The sequence below is a fragment of the Nicotiana tomentosiformis genome, chromosome 1 (assembly GCF_000390325.3).
Source record: "Nicotiana tomentosiformis chromosome 1, ASM39032v3, whole genome shotgun sequence".
In the NCBI taxonomy this organism is placed as follows: Eukaryota; Viridiplantae; Streptophyta; class Magnoliopsida; order Solanales; family Solanaceae; genus Nicotiana; species Nicotiana tomentosiformis.
The window spans coordinates 58,855,214-58,877,528 of NC_090812.1; the positions used below are offsets into that span (position 1 = coordinate 58,855,214).

Below are 22,315 nucleotides of genomic sequence, written 5' to 3' on the forward strand. Positions count from 1 at the left end.
AAAACAGGTTCACATAAATTGAAGCAGAGGGAGTAGCAAAACATGGCAGGGTGGACCCTTCACTTGCACATGTGCACTGAATACGCAGGCTCATATAGGTAGTTGACTGGAGTTAAATTTTTGTGTGGCTTTCGTTCTTCCACGCATACCCATGACATCAGCAGCTTTTGTGGATTTTTAAAGTCCTAAAAAGTGGTAATATTTACGAAAACGTATTTGGACAAACAAAGGATAATATTGGAATGTATTGGTTTTCTAGTCAATGCACATTGACCAGAAGCTCCTCTCGATTCCTTCTTATTAATAGTAGTAAATATATATGGGACCTAAATAATAAAATAAAATAAATAAAAAGAAAAACAAATGTGATTGGAAGAAAGAGTGGCAATGGTAGGCGTGCAATTTGCATATGCAAATAGAAAGAGCCAAATCTTATTCTGAAAAGGGCAAATCTGATTTCGTAAAACCAAATTCGATTGATTATTTGGACGGCGAGGCTTGCTATGAATAGAAGTCTATGTTCTTTATTTTAAGTACACCAATACGAGAGAAACATTGTAGTTCGTGAGAGTGAGGTTTGCTACGGCAACGAATATTATTTTTTTTTTGAAACTGTAGTAATCTCTTAATACTATTAAGTTCTAATATTATAGAGGTATTATACTGTTCTATTCGGGTATTATATTTTACCCGTTAGAAGATCTGGTATCGTTGTTACTTTTTTGTATTATTGTTATTTATTCCTGGCTGGGATGTTATTTTTCCCAACAATATATATATCTTGCAAAGACACGTGTAACTAAAAAGGAAGTTAAAGCTAATTATATTAAGTGCTAAGCTCATACACTTATAATTAAACGACCGTTTTACATAACTGGAAATGGCAATGGCGACAATCATCTCTGCATCAATTATTAGCAAACCATTTTTAATTTGGACATTACAGGTTCCAAAATCCTGCATTTCTAATGCTCAAGCTGCCCCTCTTAGACGATCTGGAAATTATCAGCCTTCTATTTGGGAGTATACTCAAATTCAATCATTGAAGAATCAATATTCAGTACGTATTATTATAAGCTGTATTAATTATTCTATATAATATCTTTATCTTCTTCTTCTTTTCCTCTCATGCGAAATGCTACTTAAATGTATGGAATATGTAGGGAGAGAAATTCATCAGACGACGCGATGAGCTGAAGATGGAAGTCAAGATTATGCTTAGTGATCGTAACATGAAGCCATTGGACCAGTTAGAGATTATCGATCTTTTGCAAAGACTTGGATTATCCTATAACTTTGAGGATGAAATATACAGCATTCTGAATTACGTATGTGACAAAAGTAGCAAAAGCAACGGAGATTTGTATGCTAAAGCCCTTTCATTTAGGCTCTTGAGACAACACGGATTTAACGTTTCACAAGGTGCTATACATCGCTTTTTTCCTTTATGCATTTTGTAGTCGAAACTCACTTATCTGTCTAATCCGGATTCACGTATGGGCAGAAGCGGTGTCATCCGACACTGTTTTGCCGGAAAAAAATATTAAATATTTTACTAATATTCTGCAAAAATGAAGTATATATAGTAATGACATGGCTTCCTGAAAGTACTTCCTAATCCTCTGGTCAAGCTTGTATTTGTGCTTGTAAAGGTCGTATGTTCAAATCTGGACCTAGACACTTTATTTTTTTGAAGATGTTTGAGCTAGAATTTTGTAAAAAAATTGAGACTATGGAGAATTAAACATACACATCCTTTGCAATAATATTCAACTAAACCATTGGGGCAAGGCTTTCAACTTGTGAAAAAATAATATTAAATAATACTACTTTTTATTTACTTATATAAATATGGCACCGCTAACAAAAAGGGCGCTTTATGCATCTGATATTTCAGACCCAATGGGTCGCTAATTTTCATTCATGCCACGTATGGATGCTAAAAGGAGATAGGAGTTTCTCCATTCTTGAGGATCGAATCATATAATACTATACAATATATGGTTTTTGGTTGCAGAAATATTTGATGGTCTTAGTGAAACTCACACTGAGGATACGAAGGGGATGCAATATTTGTATGAAGCTTCTTTTCTTGCAACAGAAGGTGAGAGTGAATTGGAGCAAACAAGAAATTGGAGTGAAAAACAACTAAGAGAATATTTGGAAAATAAAAATATTGACCAAAATGTGGCTGAATTAGTGCACCATGCTTTGGAACTTCCATTGCATTGGAAGATGTTGAGATTAGAGGCAAGGTGGTTCATCAATTTTTACAAGAAAAGACAAGACATGATTCCTTTATTGCTTGAGCTGGCTATCCTTGACTTCAACGTTGTTCAAGCAGCTCATATTGAAGACCTAAAATATGTGGCAAGGTAATAACTTCACTGGAAATTAAACGGGACTTTGCCTTTTCATTGTCATGTTTAAATTCTAATTCATTACATATGAAAAATAGGTGGTGGAAAGAAACAGGCTTAGCAGAGAATCTGCCATTTGCTAGGGATAGATTAGTGGAGAATTTCTTTTGGACAATCGGAGTAAATTTCCTTCCTAAATATGGATACTTCAGAAGAATTGCCACAAAGGTAAATGCTTTAGTAACCACAATAGACGATGTATATGATGTTTTTGGTACTTTGGATGAACTACAATGCTTCACTGATGCCATTCAAAGGTAATTAATACCTCGTACGTACTTCTAATTAATGTTAAAATTTGTTTAAACATTATTAATTTCTAGCTAATTTTTATAGCTTGTAATAAAAAATTTAGATGGAATATCGACGAGTTGGATAACCTCCCAGACAATATGAAGTTGTGTTATTTTACACTTGACAACTTTATTAATGAAGTGGCTTGTGATGCTTTTGAAGAGCAACGCATTCTCATTGTACCCTATCTAAGAAATGCGGTAATTTGTTCTTTTATCTTTCTGAAATGTTTCCCTTTCTTGATATGTATTAGTACCTTATGAGTCAATGTTAAGAATACTACGCCATGGTATTAATTTACAGTGGAGAGATTTGTGCAAATCCTACTTAAGAGAAGCAAAGTGGTACTTTAGCCAGTATATCCCAACCATGGAAGAATACATGGACAATGCCTGGATTTCGATATCAGCTCCAGTAATATTAGTACATGCCTATTTCCTCATTGCTAACCCTGTAAACAAGGAGGATTTGCATTACTTAAAGAATTACCATGACATAATTCGTTGGTCAGCCTTGATTTTGCGGCTCGCGAATGATTTAGGAACATCATCGGTACGTAAAACTCTCCTTTAATTTTTGAATGTATAACATAAAATAAGTTTTACACTATCAATGTAAGTTTGATCTGTTATAGAAGGTTATCTGCCTTATTTTTCAGATTAGCAATTCACTTATTAAGTACAGTTGCCTGCTGTTTTATATAGATGGCGACGATTTACCAACAGTGCTTTTTCTATTGCTTAATGTAGGAAGAGTTGAAAAGGGGTGATGTACCCAAATCAATACAATGTTACATGAACGAAAAAAAAGTTTCTGAAGAAGATGCTCATCAACATATTAGGCTTTTGATTAGTGAGACGTGGAAGAAATTGAACGAAGCTCATAATGTAGCAGCACACCCCTTCCCTAAGATGTTTATTTGGAGTGCTATGAACCTAGCAAGAATGGCACAATGCATGTATCAACATGGTGATGGACATGGCGGCCATAATTCTGAGACAAAAAATCACATCATGGCATTGCTCTTTGAATCTATTCCTCCAGCTTGAAGTCCTTTTCGTTGACAGCAAAAACGAGACTCACCTATGGTTAACTACGATATAATCCAGGAGATCTACATTTAGTGAGTTCAAATGCATGTTACACGATGCATTGCTAAAAAAAAAATTACAAATAACTAGTAATATGGCATTTTTTACTTCAACAATTTCCCATCATCGTACCTGTATATGATTGAGCAGTTGATATGCATGTTAAGCTATACGTCAAATACAGTGCCAAATTTTGGAATCTGATAGCCTTACTTGGTTCTTTATAAGTATCGACTCGAAGAAAAAAGTTACTTGGCTCATCTATTACCTAACGTCGTATTGGACTTTGCCCAGAAACGAAATAACAGCTCACCAACAAAAAACTTTTTCTAATATTTGAGTCATGGTAAATGAAGATGTTTTCCACTATCCCGAGTGCTGTATATCATACGAAACATATCTCTGTTGAAAGAGTTCAAATGCCAATATTCATACAACGATAACGTCCATATCAACAAATTGAATTTGGAAGCTGTTTCTCCAATGAGAATTGGTAAGTACGAATTGATACAGGACTTAGGGCCATATGCTTGACTGCTAATGCAACAGAAGTTCCAACAATTACCTTTCTATTTATGCGGGGACTGCTAAATCATCATTGTGTGTCGCTTTTAGATGAACCTGGTTCTTTTGAGAATTTGCGCCATCGTTCTTTGTTCTTTTCCACTGAAGCAGAATTCTGAACAAACTCGGAAAGTCCTTGCCTGAAAGCCCCTATATTTACCCCTTTGCCCACCAATATGCTTGTGACACCCATTTTTGAAACCTGAAAAAGACTTCTTTAGCGTACTACTTTGATTTAGACTAACAAGTGATGTTGTTATTTGAATCAACTGAAATGCATGATACAGTTAGCAAAGAGTGATTATACCGCCTGTATGTTCCGATTTTCATCATCAAAAAACAGCATCTCATTATAGGGCACCGCCGTCTTTCGGTTGATTTTCTGAAAGTGCTCTGTCTTATGTGTCCAACTGGAGAATATCTCCTGTAGCATTAAGTAATCAACATGATGACCTCACAGTAAGCAGCATCAGATAAAAAATGAATATAGGCCTAGTCATGAAAATGAGCATTTTAGAGTCCACTTACGAGGAGTGATGCAAATCTTAGATTATTATGCATTCACAAAACACAGTTAACTGATCATCTTTCTGCCGACACTCCCACGACTACCACCCCACAGAGGAAAAAGGGGAGCCAATGTAAAGTGAAGAATAGGAACTTCAATGTCCAACTGAATGTCAAATGGTTAATGTAACAAAAAAAGAAATTTCAGCTGATGTTTAGAAAGTGAGAACAAATGAAGGTTCTGACCTTTACTGATAAGAAATGAACTCTCTGAGCTTTTAGGAAGTAGACAGACTCGTGCAGTTTTGTAAATTTAAGCTTAATTCATGAAGAAGATGCATAAGAAAATACTAAATTACAAAAGTGAACTACAATAAAAATACTTTACTGAAAATGAAAAACAACCAAAAAAGGAGTTTAACTACCATATTTTTGGAGTACCTCGGGTAAAGTTAAATATTTAAGCTCTCCTAGCCCCAAAAGCGAGGATAACTAAATTCAAATAAGATACAAATACATTCCTAACCCTACATAGGAGGTGCTTAGAAGACCGACCAAACCACCAAGATCAGCCAAATCTGATGATGCCTTCTGAGTCTAGTTTGGCTTAGAAAGTATTAAACTGTAGTAACCAGCAAAATAAGTATTTTATATACATTTTTGGCAAAATCTAAAAAGTAAAATCGGGGACAAAATGTTGCTGCGTTGAAAGCTTTCTGAAATTGGAACAATAAACTGTATTTTGAAATATATAAAAATGAAAACACCAATCTATACACTAGCTAACAAAAACCTCAGAATGTAACTGCAACAGTTTGTTAAGGTTACGAGGGGCTTTTTAAACCATCATTCATTTTTATTAGAATTTAAACTCTTCATAGCTCATAGAATATGGATAACATAATTATGGACCTATTATTTTCTCTGTCTTTCTCTCTTCCAACCTACTATCCCACTCCTCGACCATGTAAAGAGGGGTTGCGAGGAAGTCTACTACAAAACAAGGAGGCAGATGAACCAAATTGACAGCAGTAATAGATATTGTCAATAAAAGTTGCAGGTTATCATAGCATTATAGAAAAACGATGAAAAGAGATGCTGAGATTTCCACCATCTCACCTGAGCAACAAACATTGATTTTATCCCCAATTTTTGAAGGAAAGAGTTTGCTATGTCTGGAGTGGGTGATCTTGAGGCAATAGCAACATTAACTCCCTTGTCCTTGAGGGCATGTAAGATACCTTTGGCCTGAGGATACATAGATGGTTTTTCATTTTTGGAGCGGCATTCACTGAAATACAAAGCAGACACAAAAATGGTATTACGAGTACTGCAAGACCAAGTTTAAGCAAAATACCAAGCTCTTTCTTTCTTTTGGAAAGATAATGAGATATAGAAAGAGTGGCACAAAGTGAAAGGCCTTGGAGTAGCCATAACTAAATGAAAGGCCTCGGAACAAGAAATAAAATTCATACATCCTTGGCTTTAGAAAATTATGACATAGTATGCGTGTTCCTTAAAGTGGAGAGCGAAAACTAGGACACTGATGGGATCAAACCTTGTTGTATGTTAAAGAAAGAAAAGAAGACAAAACAAAAGTTGAAAAGTTAAATAAAGAAAAGAAGCAATCAGAGAAAGAGAGAAGAAAAAAGACATGAAATAGACAGAATTAAAGGAACAGTGAGAGAGAAAAGGACCGCAAATGTGAAAGAAGAATTCGGCGCGCAGTTTGCGGTGCCGTCCTCTTCGTTTTCACATTCGCTGAAATTTTTGCCTATAAATAGGCATTACTTTCCTCAATTGTAAAACCAACCCTCAACTTCTTCTTTCTATTCAATTAATAAAGAATTATTCTTTGCGTGGTCGTGGAGTAGGCAAAAATTGCTGAACCACGTAAATATTGTCTTGTCTTGTCTTGTGCAATTTATTAATTTTCTCTTTAAATATATTTTTCCCCTTCTATTAGCTTGGCACGCTTCCCAACAACTGGTATCAGAGCACAGACAGTGTGATTCTGGTAGAAAAGTATGGTATTGGTGCAGTGTACTATTCACAAGAATAGTGCGACACTATTGCTCATTAATAATAACACTATTCACAATAGTGAAATACTATTCATTAACAGTGATAGTACTATTCACCAGGGGTGTACATGGGTCGGGTTGGTTCGGATTTTCTAATTACCAAACTAAACCAATTATATCGGGTTATTAAATCTAAAGACCAAACCAAACCAATAAAAGTCGGGTTTTTAAATCTCGGGTTTTCGAGTTGTTTCAGGTTTTTTTTCATAAAGTTTTCATAGCACAAAACATAGAATTTGTGCTCCAAATATTCCTTTAATCCTAGTAAGACAGAACTATAAAAGGTATTTTTAAATAAAATAACATAAATGTGAGATGATTCATGGCATTGTACTAAAATATTCAACAATAAAGTTGAGAAAATTACGTAAAATAAATATTATTAATAAGCCATAATGAAAACAAACATAATTTAAAATTACTAATAAGTTGCTAAAATAAGTACGACTAATAAGTACGACTAACAAGTACTATTATTTACATGACTAAACACTAAAAGAAAAATAAGTTATGCATTTTATCTAAACCATGGAAAAACTAAAAAATAGATATCCAACACTATTTTCATTCATAGTACAATTGAATTGAATGTCTTTTATTATCATTAATATTGATTTGATTTTGGTTTAGGATTTATTTGAGTTACTAACATTTATGGACTATAAAACTTATTGGAGCATCCTAAAATTATAAGTTCAAGCTTGAAATAATACGTTATAAGATAAAACTATGAAAAAGCTTAAGAAATATTTATAAACTACACTACAATAAATATTTTCATGTATTAAATATATTTAAAACTTCTATACATATAATGTCGGGTTGGGACATTTTTCCTACACAGAGTATCGTCGGATTTTTTTTTCCAACACCAAACAATCAAACCAAACCATAGTCGGATTTTTTTTCTCGGATTATCGGGTTGGTGCGGCTTGTCGGTTTTATTTGTATAACCCTACGGTTCACCAATAGTGATTGTTGTCTACCTTATACGGTGGGGACATTTTTACTACACAGAGTATTACTAATTTTTGACCACACCCCAAATTCTATACTACTTTAGTGTAAATATTTCTTTTAGGTCTAATCTTAATATTTTAAACTTTTATCTTAATAGGTTTTATTGTAAAATAAAAATAAAAAAAATACAAAAATAGTCACATTCTTGGAGTATAAATTTTATATCTAAAAGAAAATCAAATATATATATATATATATATATATATTGTTAGTCTAGAGTTAGTTAATTAATATATTGTTGTCTTAATATTTAATTGAATTCTACTTATAAAAGAAAAAATAAAGAAGAAGAAGCAAGTATTCACGTGATTTTAGAAGTTTGGTAACAAAATTTAACTTCAAAAGAGATTTAACTTATCCATGACTCTAGCACATCTCACTCTAACCTCTTCCCTCTATTACCCCATGATCACACACCCATAACATCACATACACACACGATCTCACCCTCATATATCTGAATGCATAATCCCATTTCATACATAAAAGGACACAAAAGAGAGGGGACGAAAGAAAAGGAGGAGAAAATTTTGAACAGGAGAAAAGAGATGAGCATTAGAGGCAATCAGATAGAGAAAAAAATCAGTAACTAAAAATAGCATTGTTCTTTTACAGTGAAAATCACTTGGAGATAAATTATTCGGTGGACTTATTTGGTTCACAGTCGAAAATCAAAGTATTTTTCGTGGTTTTAAATTCGCGGGTTCAACTCAGCAGATTGTAGATATTTTCTTTGTTGTGAAATCTTACAAAAGGTAACACTCAATCTCATTTGTTAGTTTAATATTAATGTATGATGTTAGTTTATTTAAATTCAATTATTCTTTTGCTTTCTTTTGTATTTTAAATATCGTCGGGTTCTTCTTGTTATTTATATATGTACATATATGTTTAAAATTAATCTGAAATGTGTTTCTAACTTTTACTAATCTGAAATCTGTTCCTAACTTTTAATCTTTAGTTCTAATCTATTCTTTTGCCACAATTCACGTGAAATTTTAAACCATAGATAGTTCATAAAATTTGTTTAAAGCTTTTGTCAACAAAATACTTCTTTGGTTAAATTCTATTTAATGTGTGAGTTTATTAATTACTTTTGGTTTTGGTTATCAACGTTCTGGTGCAAATCCTTACAAATATGTTAGGTACTTATTCTTTATTTGGGATTAAAACTTACTCTCTTTTAGTTATGTTTTTTTTCTTTTTCCTCGAACTAGTATTCTGCTAACTAGTATTCTGTATAAATGAGTTTAGTGATAAATTTGGTGTAAGTTAGTTTACTTACTTTAAATCGTTTTTATTTTTTCAAAATTTGTTCATATAATATTATCGTAGTGCAGATTACATGGATTTGGTTAGAGTCCCATTAGTTAAAAAGAATAAAGTTAATTTAAAGTTAGATTTTGTTTTTAATTGAGTTTCAACGTAAACATCTTTCCGATTCATTTTTTTTTTTGTGGGGGTAGTTAAATAAATAACGTAACTCAAGTTCTGTCTAAACATATTTGAAGGTTTAAGTTGAAATAGTCTAATAACACTTAAGTTTTAATTGATGTTAAGATTGTTAGTTTAGGGAGAAGAGAATGTGTTTAAGCTAATATCTTATGGACTAACACTGATAAGTTCATTAACCAAGATTTATTGAAAATATTCTCTCTTGGAAATCGTGCAATTTTGAAAAAATTTCCGATTACTTTTTCAAGCCGACCTTCTGATGGAAAAGAAAATTTTTTTTTGGAAAGGGAGAAATCCTTCGAATTAGCAGACATCGGAGACGGTCTAACTCGCTGGTTCATCCTAATCGAGCGAGGACCTCGTTTCACTAGCAGGTTGAAGATAGATGATGAAAACCTCATATGGGTTTGTGAAGCCCTCAAATCAGCAACGAGGAGTAAAGGAAACAGATGCAAGAGATGGGGAAGGAAAATACAATCGTATGTGTACAGAGTGTACAAGAACTTCAACATCTATGGTCGCTTTGTGCGAATCGAGTCTTGGTTGGGAGATAAAAAAATCAGCAGTGATTATCCCGGAGTCAGATTATAACTGGGGTTGGGGAGATGCGGCGGAGAAAATACTCAGGTTTCTGGGTAAACCACACAACCCAGTTTTAAACCGATTTGTAAGCATTGATAGATCCTATGCTGTTGCAGCTGATAGCAACAAATGGCCAGAGCCAGCACAGCGTTCGAAAGAGGAAGATAATACTGTCAGAGGTGAAAAACTCCAGTTCCTTTCTAGCTGTTTGGTCGGAACATTCAATGACCCCTTCAATTCGAGCCCAAGATGTGAAGTCATTCAACCCTGGTTCATTCGTAGATGGGGAATTACAGTAGGACTCAAAGTTACACCACTCACCCACAATCAGTTCCTCTTTGAGCTCCCTTCTAGGCAGGAGGCGGAGAGAGTCAAAACAGGTGATTGGTTTTGGAATAGAAGGAGATTGTCTCTTAAATGGTGGTCACCAATGGTAGATTCTAGACCCAATATACAGCAGCCAGAGCAACAATGGATTAGGGTTTTTGGCATTCCCTTACATGCATGGTCAGAAAACACCTTCAAATCCATTGGTGATAGGTGTGGGGGGTATATTGGTGCCGATGAAGATACCAAGAAAAGAACTCATTTTTTCTGGGCTCGAATCTGTGTAAAGATCTCAGAATTTGCAATACCTGGGAAGTTTGAGTTGAAGGTTGAAGATGGGATCTTTGAAATCGCCATTATCAATGACGGCCATACCAGTCCAGCAATCGCCGAAAAAGAAACAGTGGTACAGGTTATTGACCAGGTGTCTGTTCCAAAACCCACGCCTGCATTGAGTCCCACAAAAATAGTAGTTGACCAATCTACTACTAGGCACGTGCCTCAGCACGTGGGGCCCCTGGAAAGCATCTTAAAATCACAGCCAGGTCCCTCTAACACTAAACCACTTCATAAGTCACATTTTGTGTATCGGGCTTATTATAAAAAGGGCCCAATAAGGAGAAAGGCTAAAAAACAGGGCAAGGGGAAAAAGAAAATGGAGTGGAGAAAGACTGGGCCGGCCCAATCTTTATGTTTTAGCCCTACTCTTTCCTGTCATATGGCCAGCTCACCACAGGCCTCCTCTATCCAGACAGAGATGGAGCAAACCCTAGAGCTCATCACTGGAGCATCCGAGGAAACTTCTCACGAGGCAGACGATGAAGCAGACCAGTCACAATGCATGTCAATATCATCGCTCTCACGTTTGAAGCTGACATCTACTCTGGTTAGTGTTTCTGAGTCTGACCTCTCCTCTTGCAGTCAGTTTTGGCCACTTCCCTGGTACGAGGGTAGCTCTCAGAACAACCACTCTATTGCTGATCCTTTTGTAATTGAGACAACACAGTGGACAAAAATTGTCATGCCCAAGGCTTGCAAAGCTTTTGGTATTAATGTCTCGGGTTTTGAACATGAAATCCTTGACATGATATTGAGGATGGAACAAAAGGGGAGGGATCAACTTCAGCTTCATAAAACCAAGGCAAGGGCAAATAAAAAATCGAAAAAGAAAGGGGAAATTGAGGTAAACAACCTTAGGAGTATGATTAATTATGAAAGAGGGAGCTGCAGTTCAGGGGAAAGGCTTATGAGGGGTAGGAAACAAAAAGCTCTTTCAGAATGAGAGTTAAAATTATCAGCTGGAATATGTGGGGGTTACATGATAGTGGTAAAAGAAACACTATTAAATCTATGGTGCAAAAGTGGAAGCCAAACATTTTGTGTATACAAGAAACAAAATTGGAAGACTGTTCAATTGCGATAGCAAGGAGCATCTGGGGTTCAAGATGGGTAGACTGGGCAGAACTCAAGGCAAATGGTTCTAGTGGGAGAATAACTATCTTTTGGGACAGGAGATAATGGACTTGTACTGATGTTCAACATGGTTTCTATTCTTTATCCACAATGCTTGAAGGGGTCCAGATGGATCTTAGGTGGTGCTTCACTGGAGTCTATGGGCCTCACTCTAATCGGGAAAGATTAGATTTTTGGGAGGAATTGTCTGCCATAAGGGGCTTATGGAGTGAACATTGGGTGATAGACGGAGATTTCAATATATGTAGATTTGAACATGAAAGGTTCAACTGCATAAGAAGATCCAGAACTATGAGAAATTTTTCTGACTTCATCCAAGATATGGAATTGATTGATCTCCCACTCCAGGGAGCCAAATATACCTGGTTTAGGGGAGAAGACTTTGCTCAAGCATCTAGGATTGATAGATTCTTCATCTCAAACGAATGGAATGACACCTTTGGCTCTGTGAAGCAATTAGCTCTCCCAAAGGTTATATCAGATCACAGGCCAGTTGTGCTGGAAAGTGACTGATCAACAAATCCTTCCTATTTCAAATTTGAAAATATGTGGCTACAGCACGAGGGTTTCAGGGAAAAAATTGTATAATGGTGGCAGAGTTACATGGTTAATGGCACCCCTAACTTTATCCTTTTTCAAAAGCTGAAACATTTGAAGAAAGACATATCCATATGGAACAAAGAAGTATTTGACAAAATAAAAACAAGGAAAGCCAGAGCTTTGGAGGAACTAATGCTACTGGAGCAACTAACTGAAGGTAGGATCTTGTGCTAAGCTGAAAAAACAACAATGCTGAACTTAAAGATTGAACTACAGCAGCTCGCAAAGACAGAGGAGATTTCATGGAGACAAAAATCCAGGTGCTTGTGGCTTAAGAAGGGGATAGGAACACAAAATTCTTCCAAAGAGCTGCTAACTCCCATAGAAGATACAACTGCATAGGCATGCTAAAGGTGGACGATGAAATTATTGAGGACAAAGATCTTATCAAAGGTGAAATACTCGAGTACTACCAGAATCTATACTCTGAGGATGAGGATTGGAGACCTATAGCACATTTTGAGGGTCTAGAGCGCCTAACTCCTGAAGAAAGGGTGGGTCTGGAAAATGCATTTTCAGAAGAAGTGAGAGACGCTATAAACATTTGTGCTCCTGACAAGAGCCCTGGTCCAGATGGCTTCATAATGGCCTTCTATCAGAAGTCATGAGATACCATCAAGCATGATGTACTTACCGCCATTAACGACTTCCATCAAAACTGCCACATGGTTAAGTCTTTCAACGCATCATTTATTGCACTGATCCCTAAAAGAAAAAGAGCTATAGAGCTAAGAGATTATAGACCTATAAGTCTCGTAGGCAGCATTTACAAGATTGTAGCTAAAGTGCTAGCTGAAAGACTCAAAGGGGTGATAGAGAAGCTTGTTTCTGGTCATCAAAATGCTTTTATCAAGGGGAGGCAAATAACTGATGTTGCTCTTATAGCAAATGAAGTTTTGGACTGGAAATGAGAATTGGGGAAGCTGGACTTTTGCTCAAGTTGGATGTTGAAAAAACTTTTGACAAATTGGGTTGGTCTTATCTATTCTCAATTCTTAGACAAATGGGATTCGGAGAGAAATGGATCAAGTGGATTAGATACTGCATCACCACAGTCAAGTACTCCATTCTTGTTAATAGAAGCCCAGTGGGATTCTTCTCTCCAAAGAGAGGGATTAGACAGGGGAACCCTCTTTCACCCTTCCTTTTTATATTGGCTATGGAGGGACTCAGTAAAATGCTTGAAAAAGCTAAACAACTACAATGGTTAGAAGGATTCTCAGTGGGTAACAACAGGAGCTCTCCTATTTCTGTGTCACACCTTCTGTTTGCAGATGATACACTCATCTTCTGTGGAGCATATAAGTCTCAAGTCCTCTACCTAAACATATGAAACAGACAACGAATTAAAGGAACAATGAGAGAGAAAAGGACTGCAAATGTGAAAGAAGAATTCGGCGCGCAGTTTGCGGTGTCGTCCTCTTCGTATTCACATTCGCTGGAATTATTTGCGGCAGACGTTCGCCTATAAATAGGCATTCCTTTCCTCAATTGTAAAACCATCCCTCAACTTATTCTTTCTTTTCAATTAATAAAGAGTTATTCTTTGTGTGGTCGTGGAATAGGTAAAAATTGTCGAACCACGTAAATCTTGTCTTGTCTTGTGCGATTTATTAATTTTCTCTTTAAAGATATTTTTCCTCTTCTATTAGCCTAAAACGCTTCCCAACTGACATAACCATTACTCATTATTATCTCGACCAAAATTCTGTTCTTACAAATAAAAGCCATACCCCCCTCCCTTCTCCCTCTTCTCTCTTCTCACGTTTGAAGTTAATTGCCTATTTCCCAATACTGCAACCACGCAAAGAACAAGAAATCAACTATATCCCAATCCCAAACTAGTTGAGATCGGCTATATTTGAATCAAGTTTATCCAATTAAGCTCTAATTAGGCCCAAAAGCATATAGAGAACACAGGATAAAAAATAAAAGAAAAGAAGCTAAAGTAGTTCCAAGAGTGCAACAGGCAGGGCAAATCAATCTCTAAAAATGAAATGAACTATCAAAACTACGCATCCGGTAAATCCAGCAAGATCAACAAATTGAAAAGAAGAAAAAAACTGATAAAAAAAGAGAGAATAGATAATAAATCAACGATAACAGGATTAAAGAAAGATAGAAATTGGGTGGGTACCAATAAAAGGGCCAGAGAGTATAATCGAGATCAAAGACGACGAGACGAGGGAGTACTTGGAACATTCCCATTATCTCCATTGCCTCATTCTTCACCTTTTCGTCTCCCATCTCTCCCGCCTCCACGCTTTCCGTGTCGCCAACACCCTCTTTTATCTACCACTACGAGTAAGTCTCTACCAATAAGTATTAAGTGTATTTTTTGTATTTTGATTATTTAGAAAAAGTACAATATAAACGACATAGTCTTCTTATTATTGCGTTTTAAAAAAAATAACATATTTCTACAATTGAAAATAATTCAATATTACTTTTCGTTTTACTCATTTTATATTTCACGAAAATTTTTTATAACCATACAAATATTATGGTCCCGCAAAACATTTACCCCCTTAAGCTTTTCAAAAATCTTCTTTTTTTCCTTAACTTCGTGCCAAATCAAGTTATCTCATCTAAATTGAAAACGGGAAGTATGAAAAAAGAAGACTATTTTAAACAAGTAGGGTGTACATAGGTCGGGTTGGTTCGGATTTTTCAATTATTAAACCAAACCAATGGTGTCGGATTTTTAAATTTATAAATCAAACCAAACCAAACCAACAAAGTCGGGCTTTTCAATCTCGGTTTTTCTCAGATTTTTTTTGGGGTTTTCGAGTTTTTCCTCGGTAAAGTATTCATAGCATAAAATATGTAACTTGTGCTCCAAATATTTCTCAAGTCCTAGTAAAATACAACTATATAATGTGTTTTCCAAGAAACTAACACAATAATATGAGATAAGTCATAGCATTATACTAAAATATTCAATAACAAAGATAAAATAATAAAATTACATAAAATAAATATTTTTAATTAATAACCCATAATGAAAATTAACACAATTTAAAAATACTATATAGGTCATGCTAAAATAAGTATAGCTAATAAGTACTAATATTAATTACATAACTAAGCACTAAAGAAAAAGATAAATTAAGTTATGCATTTTCATTATAAACCAATCTAAAACTAAAATAATTATCAAACACTATCGTCATTCCTAGTATTGAATTGAATTTCTTTTGTTAGCATTAGTATTGATTTGAACTTTGATTGAGTTACTACAATTATGGGCTATAAAATTTATTTACCATTCAAGAATGTTAAGTCTAAACTTGAAATAATACGTTAAAAGATAAAATTGTGAAAATGTTTAAGAAATATTTATAAATTACATTACAATAATATAAAATATTTTTAAAAATTATATAAATGTACTATCAGGTTGGTTTGGCTTCGGTTTGACTTTTTTTAGTTAAAACCAAACCAAATTAATTATGGTCGGGCTTTATTTTACAATACCAAACCAAATCAAACCAAACTACATCGGTTTTTTTCTATTTGACTCGGATTATCAGTTTGGTGGCGGTTTATCGATTTTCTTTGTACACCCCTATAAACAAGTACGAGTATTAGTCGTGACTCGTGAATTGTTGATTTAAAACATATTATCCTAGTTAATGGAATAAATGCGAGTGACAGTGAGATACGTTTCTTATATATGATAACCGATTATTAAGCTAGTGCTTGGATATAGATTTGACTGAAACTTGAAAAAAAAGTTAGTGTTGGAAAATAATTTTTAAAAGTTGAAGTTGTGTTTGGACATGCAATTTATTTGAAATAAAATTGAAGTTTTGTGAGTGGACCAGTTTTTGGGGAACTTGAAAATTTTTGAAGTTTTTTTTTCCCAAACATGATTATATTTTATAAACAAATAATATTTTCAAAAAAAAATTTAAAAGTGAAGCCAAAATTTATGGCCAAACGGTAGGTAATACTTTACGAATCTACTTTTATTTTGAGAAAAAAGGAATCTAACTGGCGGAACAATACGAGACTCTAGCATATCTTTATCTGATCATGGATTTCATAATTCTTTGAATAAAACTTAAAATATATAAAACACAAGTTTTGAAGTAAAAAATATTTAAAAAAGAACTACAAAAGACATGAAATTGTCCGACTCCCTAAAGTGAACAGCTGAGTAGAAAATAGAAATTCAGGTAGCAAGTCAAACATCATTAAAAAAACTATCTTGTAAAGGCTACTGAATAAATAGTTAATTTGTCGTGCTCTAACACTAAAACATTATGTCCAAATTCTAAAACTAACAAGGAATAGACAACCATCTGGTCTATAACAATAATTGCCATTAGGAAGGTGGTCTATATAACTGTACAGATCTGCAATGCATAGATCAGTGAAAATTTTCAATCTCAAGACTCAAATAGGTAACAAAGCATGTAAAACAGACGCAACATAAAATTTCTTGATTTCAGCTTTCCTTTCCAAGTTTTCTCCTCAACTTCGAATGCTGGGTATGATGTTGCCATAATCTCAGCTCCATGTTATCAGGCCCTTTCTTGTATCAACAATGCTTCAAGCTCTTCTCTTCGACGCTCCAAATCCTAGGGATTGTGATTATTAATATGATTTCAGGAATGGCGAAAAGGAAATAAACAGCTGAGCCAATGTCACCACTAGGCTAATAGGAGTAGATTGTATTAGGTACAGGTTCGGACGCCAGTATCTTTTGCTTACATCATGTACTTGTATTGGGAAATTCATTAGATATGCATTAATATTTAATTGCGAACCCAGTAACTAAGATAAGTTATGGATTCAGTGGCATGTTTAGAACCCATAAACTTCAAATCCTAGCTCCGCCTCTACTCAAGAAACGTTATAGTTACTACTTACTAGTGATATCACGCATTAGGCGACGTTTGAAAATATGGCTGCAATTATATACCATTTTGATCTTTTGCTACAGAAAATCTCTGAACCAAATCCACTTTCATTCAGTTGTAAGCTTAATCTAGATATGGTTACAACAAGAAGCTTCATAACTAATATGACTCTCTTCCCCATCTTTTCTCTATTAATGTTGTCTCTAAACGAGAACTGTTATGTTGTACTAGAATCTGCATTGTAATTTGTTTTTACTAAAGTAGGTGATGCAGAGTGATTGATCCTAGGGTTTTAAGGGCTGAATATTTTGGAGGGTTGGATTATTAAGATGAGTGGCAGCAGCAAAAAAACAGAGAACCAGAGAAGACGAAAATAAGAACAAATTTAGAGAGCACGACCCATGCAAGGCCTGGAGAAGGATCAGATATCTGACTCTCCCTCTGGTGTTCGGCTCAAGGTATGCTCCTAAACTGACAAGAGGGTTAAATACATGACATCATGGATTACCTGCAGATCCTTTATGGCTTGCTCCCTGGAGACTTCTTTCGCCTGGCGAGCACGTTTGATAAAGCCAAAGCACAGAATTCCCTAAAAGTAACATAAGTCAAGAAAAAACATAAGTAAAAGTCTAATGCATCATATGCAACCCCAAAAGGACTCAACAAGATGGACTCTAATAGCAGGTACGCAGCCAGAAGCAAGCCCACATGCTTAAATATGATATAACTGAAGTTAAAATTAATGCTACAGAACGCATATGCTCAAACAATAGGCTGTAATCTTTAACAGCACAATATATAAACACACTTAAGATTTACTTTGACATGCAAACAAATGCTTAAGACCACTTGAAGAATATTAGTTAGCATAGCTTCCGATAGCCTAACAAGTGCTCACTGCTTGCATTCTTGTAAGGAATTCTCCTGTCTGAATCTAAAGACTGAAAGACAGGTGAGTAGGGATCAAAGAAGAAAGGCTGGACACATCATACTCTTGAGGTATTGTGTCATATCAACTACAAGCTACAACAGTATGTACCAGGTGACAAGTCATTGCAATGTAGCAGCCTGATATTCTGTGAACTTACTGATATAATGTAAATGGCACCACAGGTGAGAAGCAAGTAGCTAGCTATGTTCCGGAGAAGAATGAGATCATTCCTTAGCCCATAATCTTCAGGGTAAGCTCTGGTCATAACGGCAACACTAGAACAAACCCAAAAAGAGGAGAATGTGAGATGCCCCCCAAAAAAACAACTATTATGTTAAGTCTGATTTCAACAATTTCAGCAGGCCAAAAGTCTTACTTACAAGATCTGTAGCATGCCCCTTCCAGCTGAAAACTCCAACACCTACATGAGGTCATTGAAAGTTCATATCAGTACTATATGTGTTTTTATTTATTGTGAAAGGTATCGGGTCAAAATGTGCAAGCAACTGGAGAGCATATTATAAAAACAAAGTCACTGCATACCACATAGAAAGCATATAATTATTAGAATTTTGCAACTAAGAATATATGGAACCTTCCAGTTGTGCTATGAGAAGTAAAACTGCTGGATTAAAATAATCAAGTGACATCTGGATTTATTAACTTTATTGTAAGACTATAATGATGCCATAATACAAGATTACAAGTGACTAAATGCTTAACTGTGATGGAATAAGGCTAAGAGTGAGTTTGAGCATTAAAAGGACAGAAATTGAAAGGGGGAAAGAATACCTCTTTTGCTACAGCAAGACAAACAATTGCATCTAAAGTAACTGCTAATTGCTGGTCAACCAAGGATATTTTGGTCATGGTTAGTACATCCTAGTACTGCTTATTTTTCAGGCCATGTTTCTCCTAAATATTAATACTGTTCATATATCTATCTAAATGAACGATAGGATTGCATTTCCAACATTATATAGCCCAAAAGGCCAAAACTGCATTCATCTTTAAACTTCCCAATCTCTAAAAAATATGTCGCTTTACAACTCTTAGCTACTTTTTTTGTGCTAGATAAACTACAAATGACATTCTTGCTTAATAATCCCAGTCAAATCATAAACTCAACTTACCCCCAGAAAGTATTATCAATTTATTTTTTTTATAGGTCATACTATCAATGTAATCTTTGAGATCTCATATAATCATATTGTCTTCTTGATCGTTTGACTTCACGATTAGGTTGAATCAAGGGAACAGATTTGTATATTCCTTATCCCAAAGTTAATTGCCAGAAAGAAAGCTCAATGATGCGGCAAAGAAGAGACAGCCTTATGATCTTATATTTGCAGTTTACCAGTGGGCTAACTATGTGTCAGGACGGAAACTGGGCCTCTGGATAACTACGAGCTGGAACAAGAATTAGATTATGGAAAATAAAATCATTAACTTATGACCAGTTCAAGATTAAACCAAGAAAAAATTCATTCATAAACAGTTAATCTCTGATTACTTACAAAATCTTCCTAACAATAGAACATAGATAGCAGATTTCTCTCAACCTTCAGAGAAAAGAGCAAACTAAAAGTACTTATGTTCATTGTATAAGATTTTTTTCCCCCCTTTTCTCTTTCCGTAAGCAGTGGTGCCATTGCTTATAGCCTGTGCCGTCCTCATGATTGCATGACTCCCTACTATTACTCTATGATGATTTACTTTCGGCCAAATATATAGACGGACCCTTAAAATTGGTTCCAAATTCCATTTTAACACCTTAACTTAGTCTGTTTCCTATTAAACACTTAATCTTAACATAAACTGTGCCTATTAGACAAAAATGCTGATGTGGCAAAGTGAGTATATCACACTTCTTTTTGAGAGCGTGGATACAAAATATTGAGAGTCAATTGAAGATTAGGCTATAATTTTTCTTCCATCTCCTTTATCTGGCTTCTCTGCAGATATCACCCCACCACGCCACCTCCATAGCCACTGTCTTCATCACCACCTCATTCCCACCTCCACCGTTTTGGCCAATTCCTCCACATGTACTTTTACAGCATAAGCACCTCCATCTCCCACCGAACTATCACTGTGAAAATCACTTTGAACTCCACCATCTCTCCACCATTAGAAACAAAACTTCACATCATAATTTCAAAACTCCACAGGTTCTTCAAACAATTCCCGACCAGATACACCCAAATTCGCAATTTCAAGCTGGTAATTTATAAATTTCTCATTAAAGAAGAAATCAAAACACCAACATAATAATACCCAGATGAAATTGAAAAGGAAAAATAAAAATAACAGAGGATAAAGAATTGAAATAGAGGATAAATTTCTTCAAGGGTTGGCGTCTTATTTTAGGACAAAAAAAGTTCTTGGGAAGTTCCACCGGAAAAGTAGCCAGTAAGACTCCATTAATGGAGTATGATCATGGATTTAAAACAAATGACAGTGATGGGCTTTTGCCGGAGGAACCAGAGGGGTCAACGGCACCGGTGTGGAACTTCACCTACTGTCATTCTCTTAGACAAATAATAGAAGAAAATGATTAAAAGAGAGAGTTTACTGGTGAGAGAGATTTGACAGAGAAAGGGGCAGAGTGATGATTGGGAGGGGTTCATTTAGAGAAGAAGACGATGGGAGAGGCAAGGTGGAGAAGGAAAAAAGTTTATATTTTCTTTTGGGTATATTGTTAATATATTATTTGGGTTAAATACAGGTGTTGTTATTTGATTTGTTTTTTTTTGCCACGTCATCGCGCTTGACTTCACGCTATTACTTTTGTTTACCGGTGGTTAGACGATGGCCTAATAGGCACAGTTTATGTTGGGATTAAGTGTTTAATAGGAAATAGTTTAAGTTGAGGTGTCAAAATGGAAGTTGGAACTAACTTTAAGGGGCTCTCTATATATTTGGCCTTTACTTTCACAATTATGTCATTACGTTTTTGGTCGCTCAGTTGTTGTATTATTAAAAAATGCAATAATTGATGTTAGCAAAACTGCATTACAAAATAATTACAGCTTCCTGCAGCAAGTAGTATCATTTCTTGAACCATTACTGCTTTGATTTTGTGAACAAACAGGAACCAAATGCAAACACATACTAATAGCGGCACTAAAGTTAGAACAATTCCAATTTACAACGTCTGATTCGCAAACATATGTTTGATTGGTCATAATGTCGGCAAATATCATAAGAAAAACTAAGACATCACACAAACCTTCCAGAACTTGATGAAAAATCCCCACTCGGTCTCAGCAACAACCACAATAATCGCAATCAGCACCGCATAACAGCGAAAAATTCCATCAAATACCTAGTGCATTTTCCAAAATTATCACGTTACATAAATATTCACACAATAAACAAATAAATTAGCACAAATACATGGCAGGAAGGGCTTACGTCATATCCATTCTTAAAGGATCTTACGGCAGAGTAAACATTAACAGCAATGCAGAGAATAGCGGCTAAAGCAGTAATAAAGCTGAATAATCTACAAGTCACTAGGAATGGGTCTGGTCCGGGTCGGACTCTAGTAGGTGAAATTGAACGACCATCGTTAACCCTCTGCGTCTGTGAACTCACTGTTCCTTCACCGTCTCTCTCCATTTTTTTCTTTTTTCAATTTCTCCAACTTCAAACTGCAAGTGTACGGCTGTGTATGTATATATATAAAGAATATAGGCGGATGATTTCAGGTGGGTTTTGAATCCTCTGCTTTCCAGGTTCTTCACCTCCTCGTCAGGATATTCGCTGGTGACTGACACGTGCCTGTCCTGCATAGATGGAAACTGCAGTGTGAGTTAGCCTTGAGCGAATTGTTCATGTTTTTTGTTTGTGTTTTATTTTGTTTTGTTTTGAGAAAGAATTAGTACTTGTTTTATTTAATTGCTTTTTGTTCATTTAATCCATCCATATATTCTATACAATAGTTGTACCTATTAATTCCTAGAATGTATTTAGTAAGTTTTGGATGTATCTTGTTTACTATAAATAGGATATTCTTTGCCCATGGAAGAATACACTTGAATAAGATAACTTATATATTCTCTTCGTATACATCTTGTCCCTATTACTATATTGT

General features: G+C 35.2%; 3 protein-coding genes across 3 annotated transcripts; 1 reads left to right on the forward strand and 2 right to left on the reverse strand.

The window, feature by feature from the left end:
* Positions 1-726: 726 nt before the first annotated feature.
* Positions 727-4,004, forward strand: LOC104103039 (terpineol synthase, chloroplastic-like). Its single transcript, XM_018773115.3, has 7 exons — positions 727-1,060; positions 1,164-1,422; positions 2,018-2,375; positions 2,459-2,677; positions 2,776-2,914; positions 3,018-3,266; positions 3,464-4,004. The coding sequence occupies exons 1-7, from the start codon at positions 881-883 to the stop codon at positions 3,761-3,763; spliced, it is 1,704 nt and encodes a 567-aa protein (XP_018628631.2). The 5' UTR covers positions 727-880; the 3' UTR covers positions 3,764-4,004.
* Positions 4,005-4,152: 148 nt separating this feature from the next.
* On the reverse strand, positions 4,153-14,750 carry LOC104103038 (uncharacterized). The gene is made up of 4 exons (XM_009610905.4): positions 14,555-14,750; positions 5,996-6,167; positions 4,677-4,793; positions 4,153-4,571 (listed from the first exon to the last, which is right to left on the reverse strand). The coding sequence occupies exons 1-4, from the start codon at positions 14,662-14,664 to the stop codon at positions 4,401-4,403; spliced, it is 570 nt and encodes a 189-aa protein (XP_009609200.1). The 5' UTR covers positions 14,665-14,750; the 3' UTR covers positions 4,153-4,400.
* Positions 14,751-16,616: 1,866 nt separating this feature from the next.
* Positions 16,617-22,046, reverse strand: LOC104103040 (uncharacterized). The gene is made up of 6 exons (XM_009610907.4): positions 21,634-22,046; positions 21,449-21,544; positions 18,597-18,637; positions 18,374-18,491; positions 17,794-17,874; positions 16,617-17,003 (listed from the first exon to the last, which is right to left on the reverse strand). Exons 1-6 carry the CDS (start codon positions 21,838-21,840, stop codon positions 16,947-16,949), a joined length of 600 nt encoding a protein of 199 aa, XP_009609202.1. The 5' UTR covers positions 21,841-22,046; the 3' UTR covers positions 16,617-16,946.
* Positions 22,047-22,315: the final 269 nt, after the last annotated feature.

Excerpts from the sequence above, each read along its gene's own strand:
- LOC104103039 (XM_018773115.3), top strand. The coding sequence starts at position 881 with ATGGCAATGGCGACAATCATCTCTGCATCAATTATTAGCAAACCATTT. Across the intron at positions 1,423-2,017 it reads CGGATTTAACGTTTCACAAG|AAATATTTGATGGTCTTAGT; the intron begins GTGCTATACATC and ends TTTTGGTTGCAG. Across the intron at positions 2,376-2,458 it reads GACCTAAAATATGTGGCAAG|GTGGTGGAAAGAAACAGGCT; the intron begins GTAATAACTTCA and ends TATGAAAAATAG.
- LOC104103038 (XM_009610905.4), bottom strand. The coding sequence starts at position 14,664 with ATGGGAGACGAAAAGGTGAAGAATGAGGCAATGGAGATAATGGGAATG. Across the intron at positions 4,794-5,995 it reads AATCAATGTTTGTTGCTCAG|GAGATATTCTCCAGTTGGAC; the intron begins GTGAGATGGTGG and ends TTAATGCTACAG. Across the intron at positions 4,572-4,676 it reads AAAATCGGAACATACAGGCG|GTTTCAAAAATGGGTGTCAC; the intron begins GTATAATCACTC and ends AGTCTTTTTCAG.
- LOC104103040 (XM_009610907.4), bottom strand. The coding sequence starts at position 21,840 with ATGGAGAGAGACGGTGAAGGAACAGTGAGTTCACAGACGCAGAGGGTT. Across the intron at positions 21,545-21,633 it reads CCTTTAAGAATGGATATGAC|GTATTTGATGGAATTTTTCG; the intron begins GTAAGCCCTTCC and ends AAAATGCACTAG. Across the intron at positions 17,004-17,793 it reads AAGCCATAAAGGATCTGCAG|GATTTGGAGCGTCGAAGAGA; the intron begins GTAATCCATGAT and ends CACAATCCCTAG.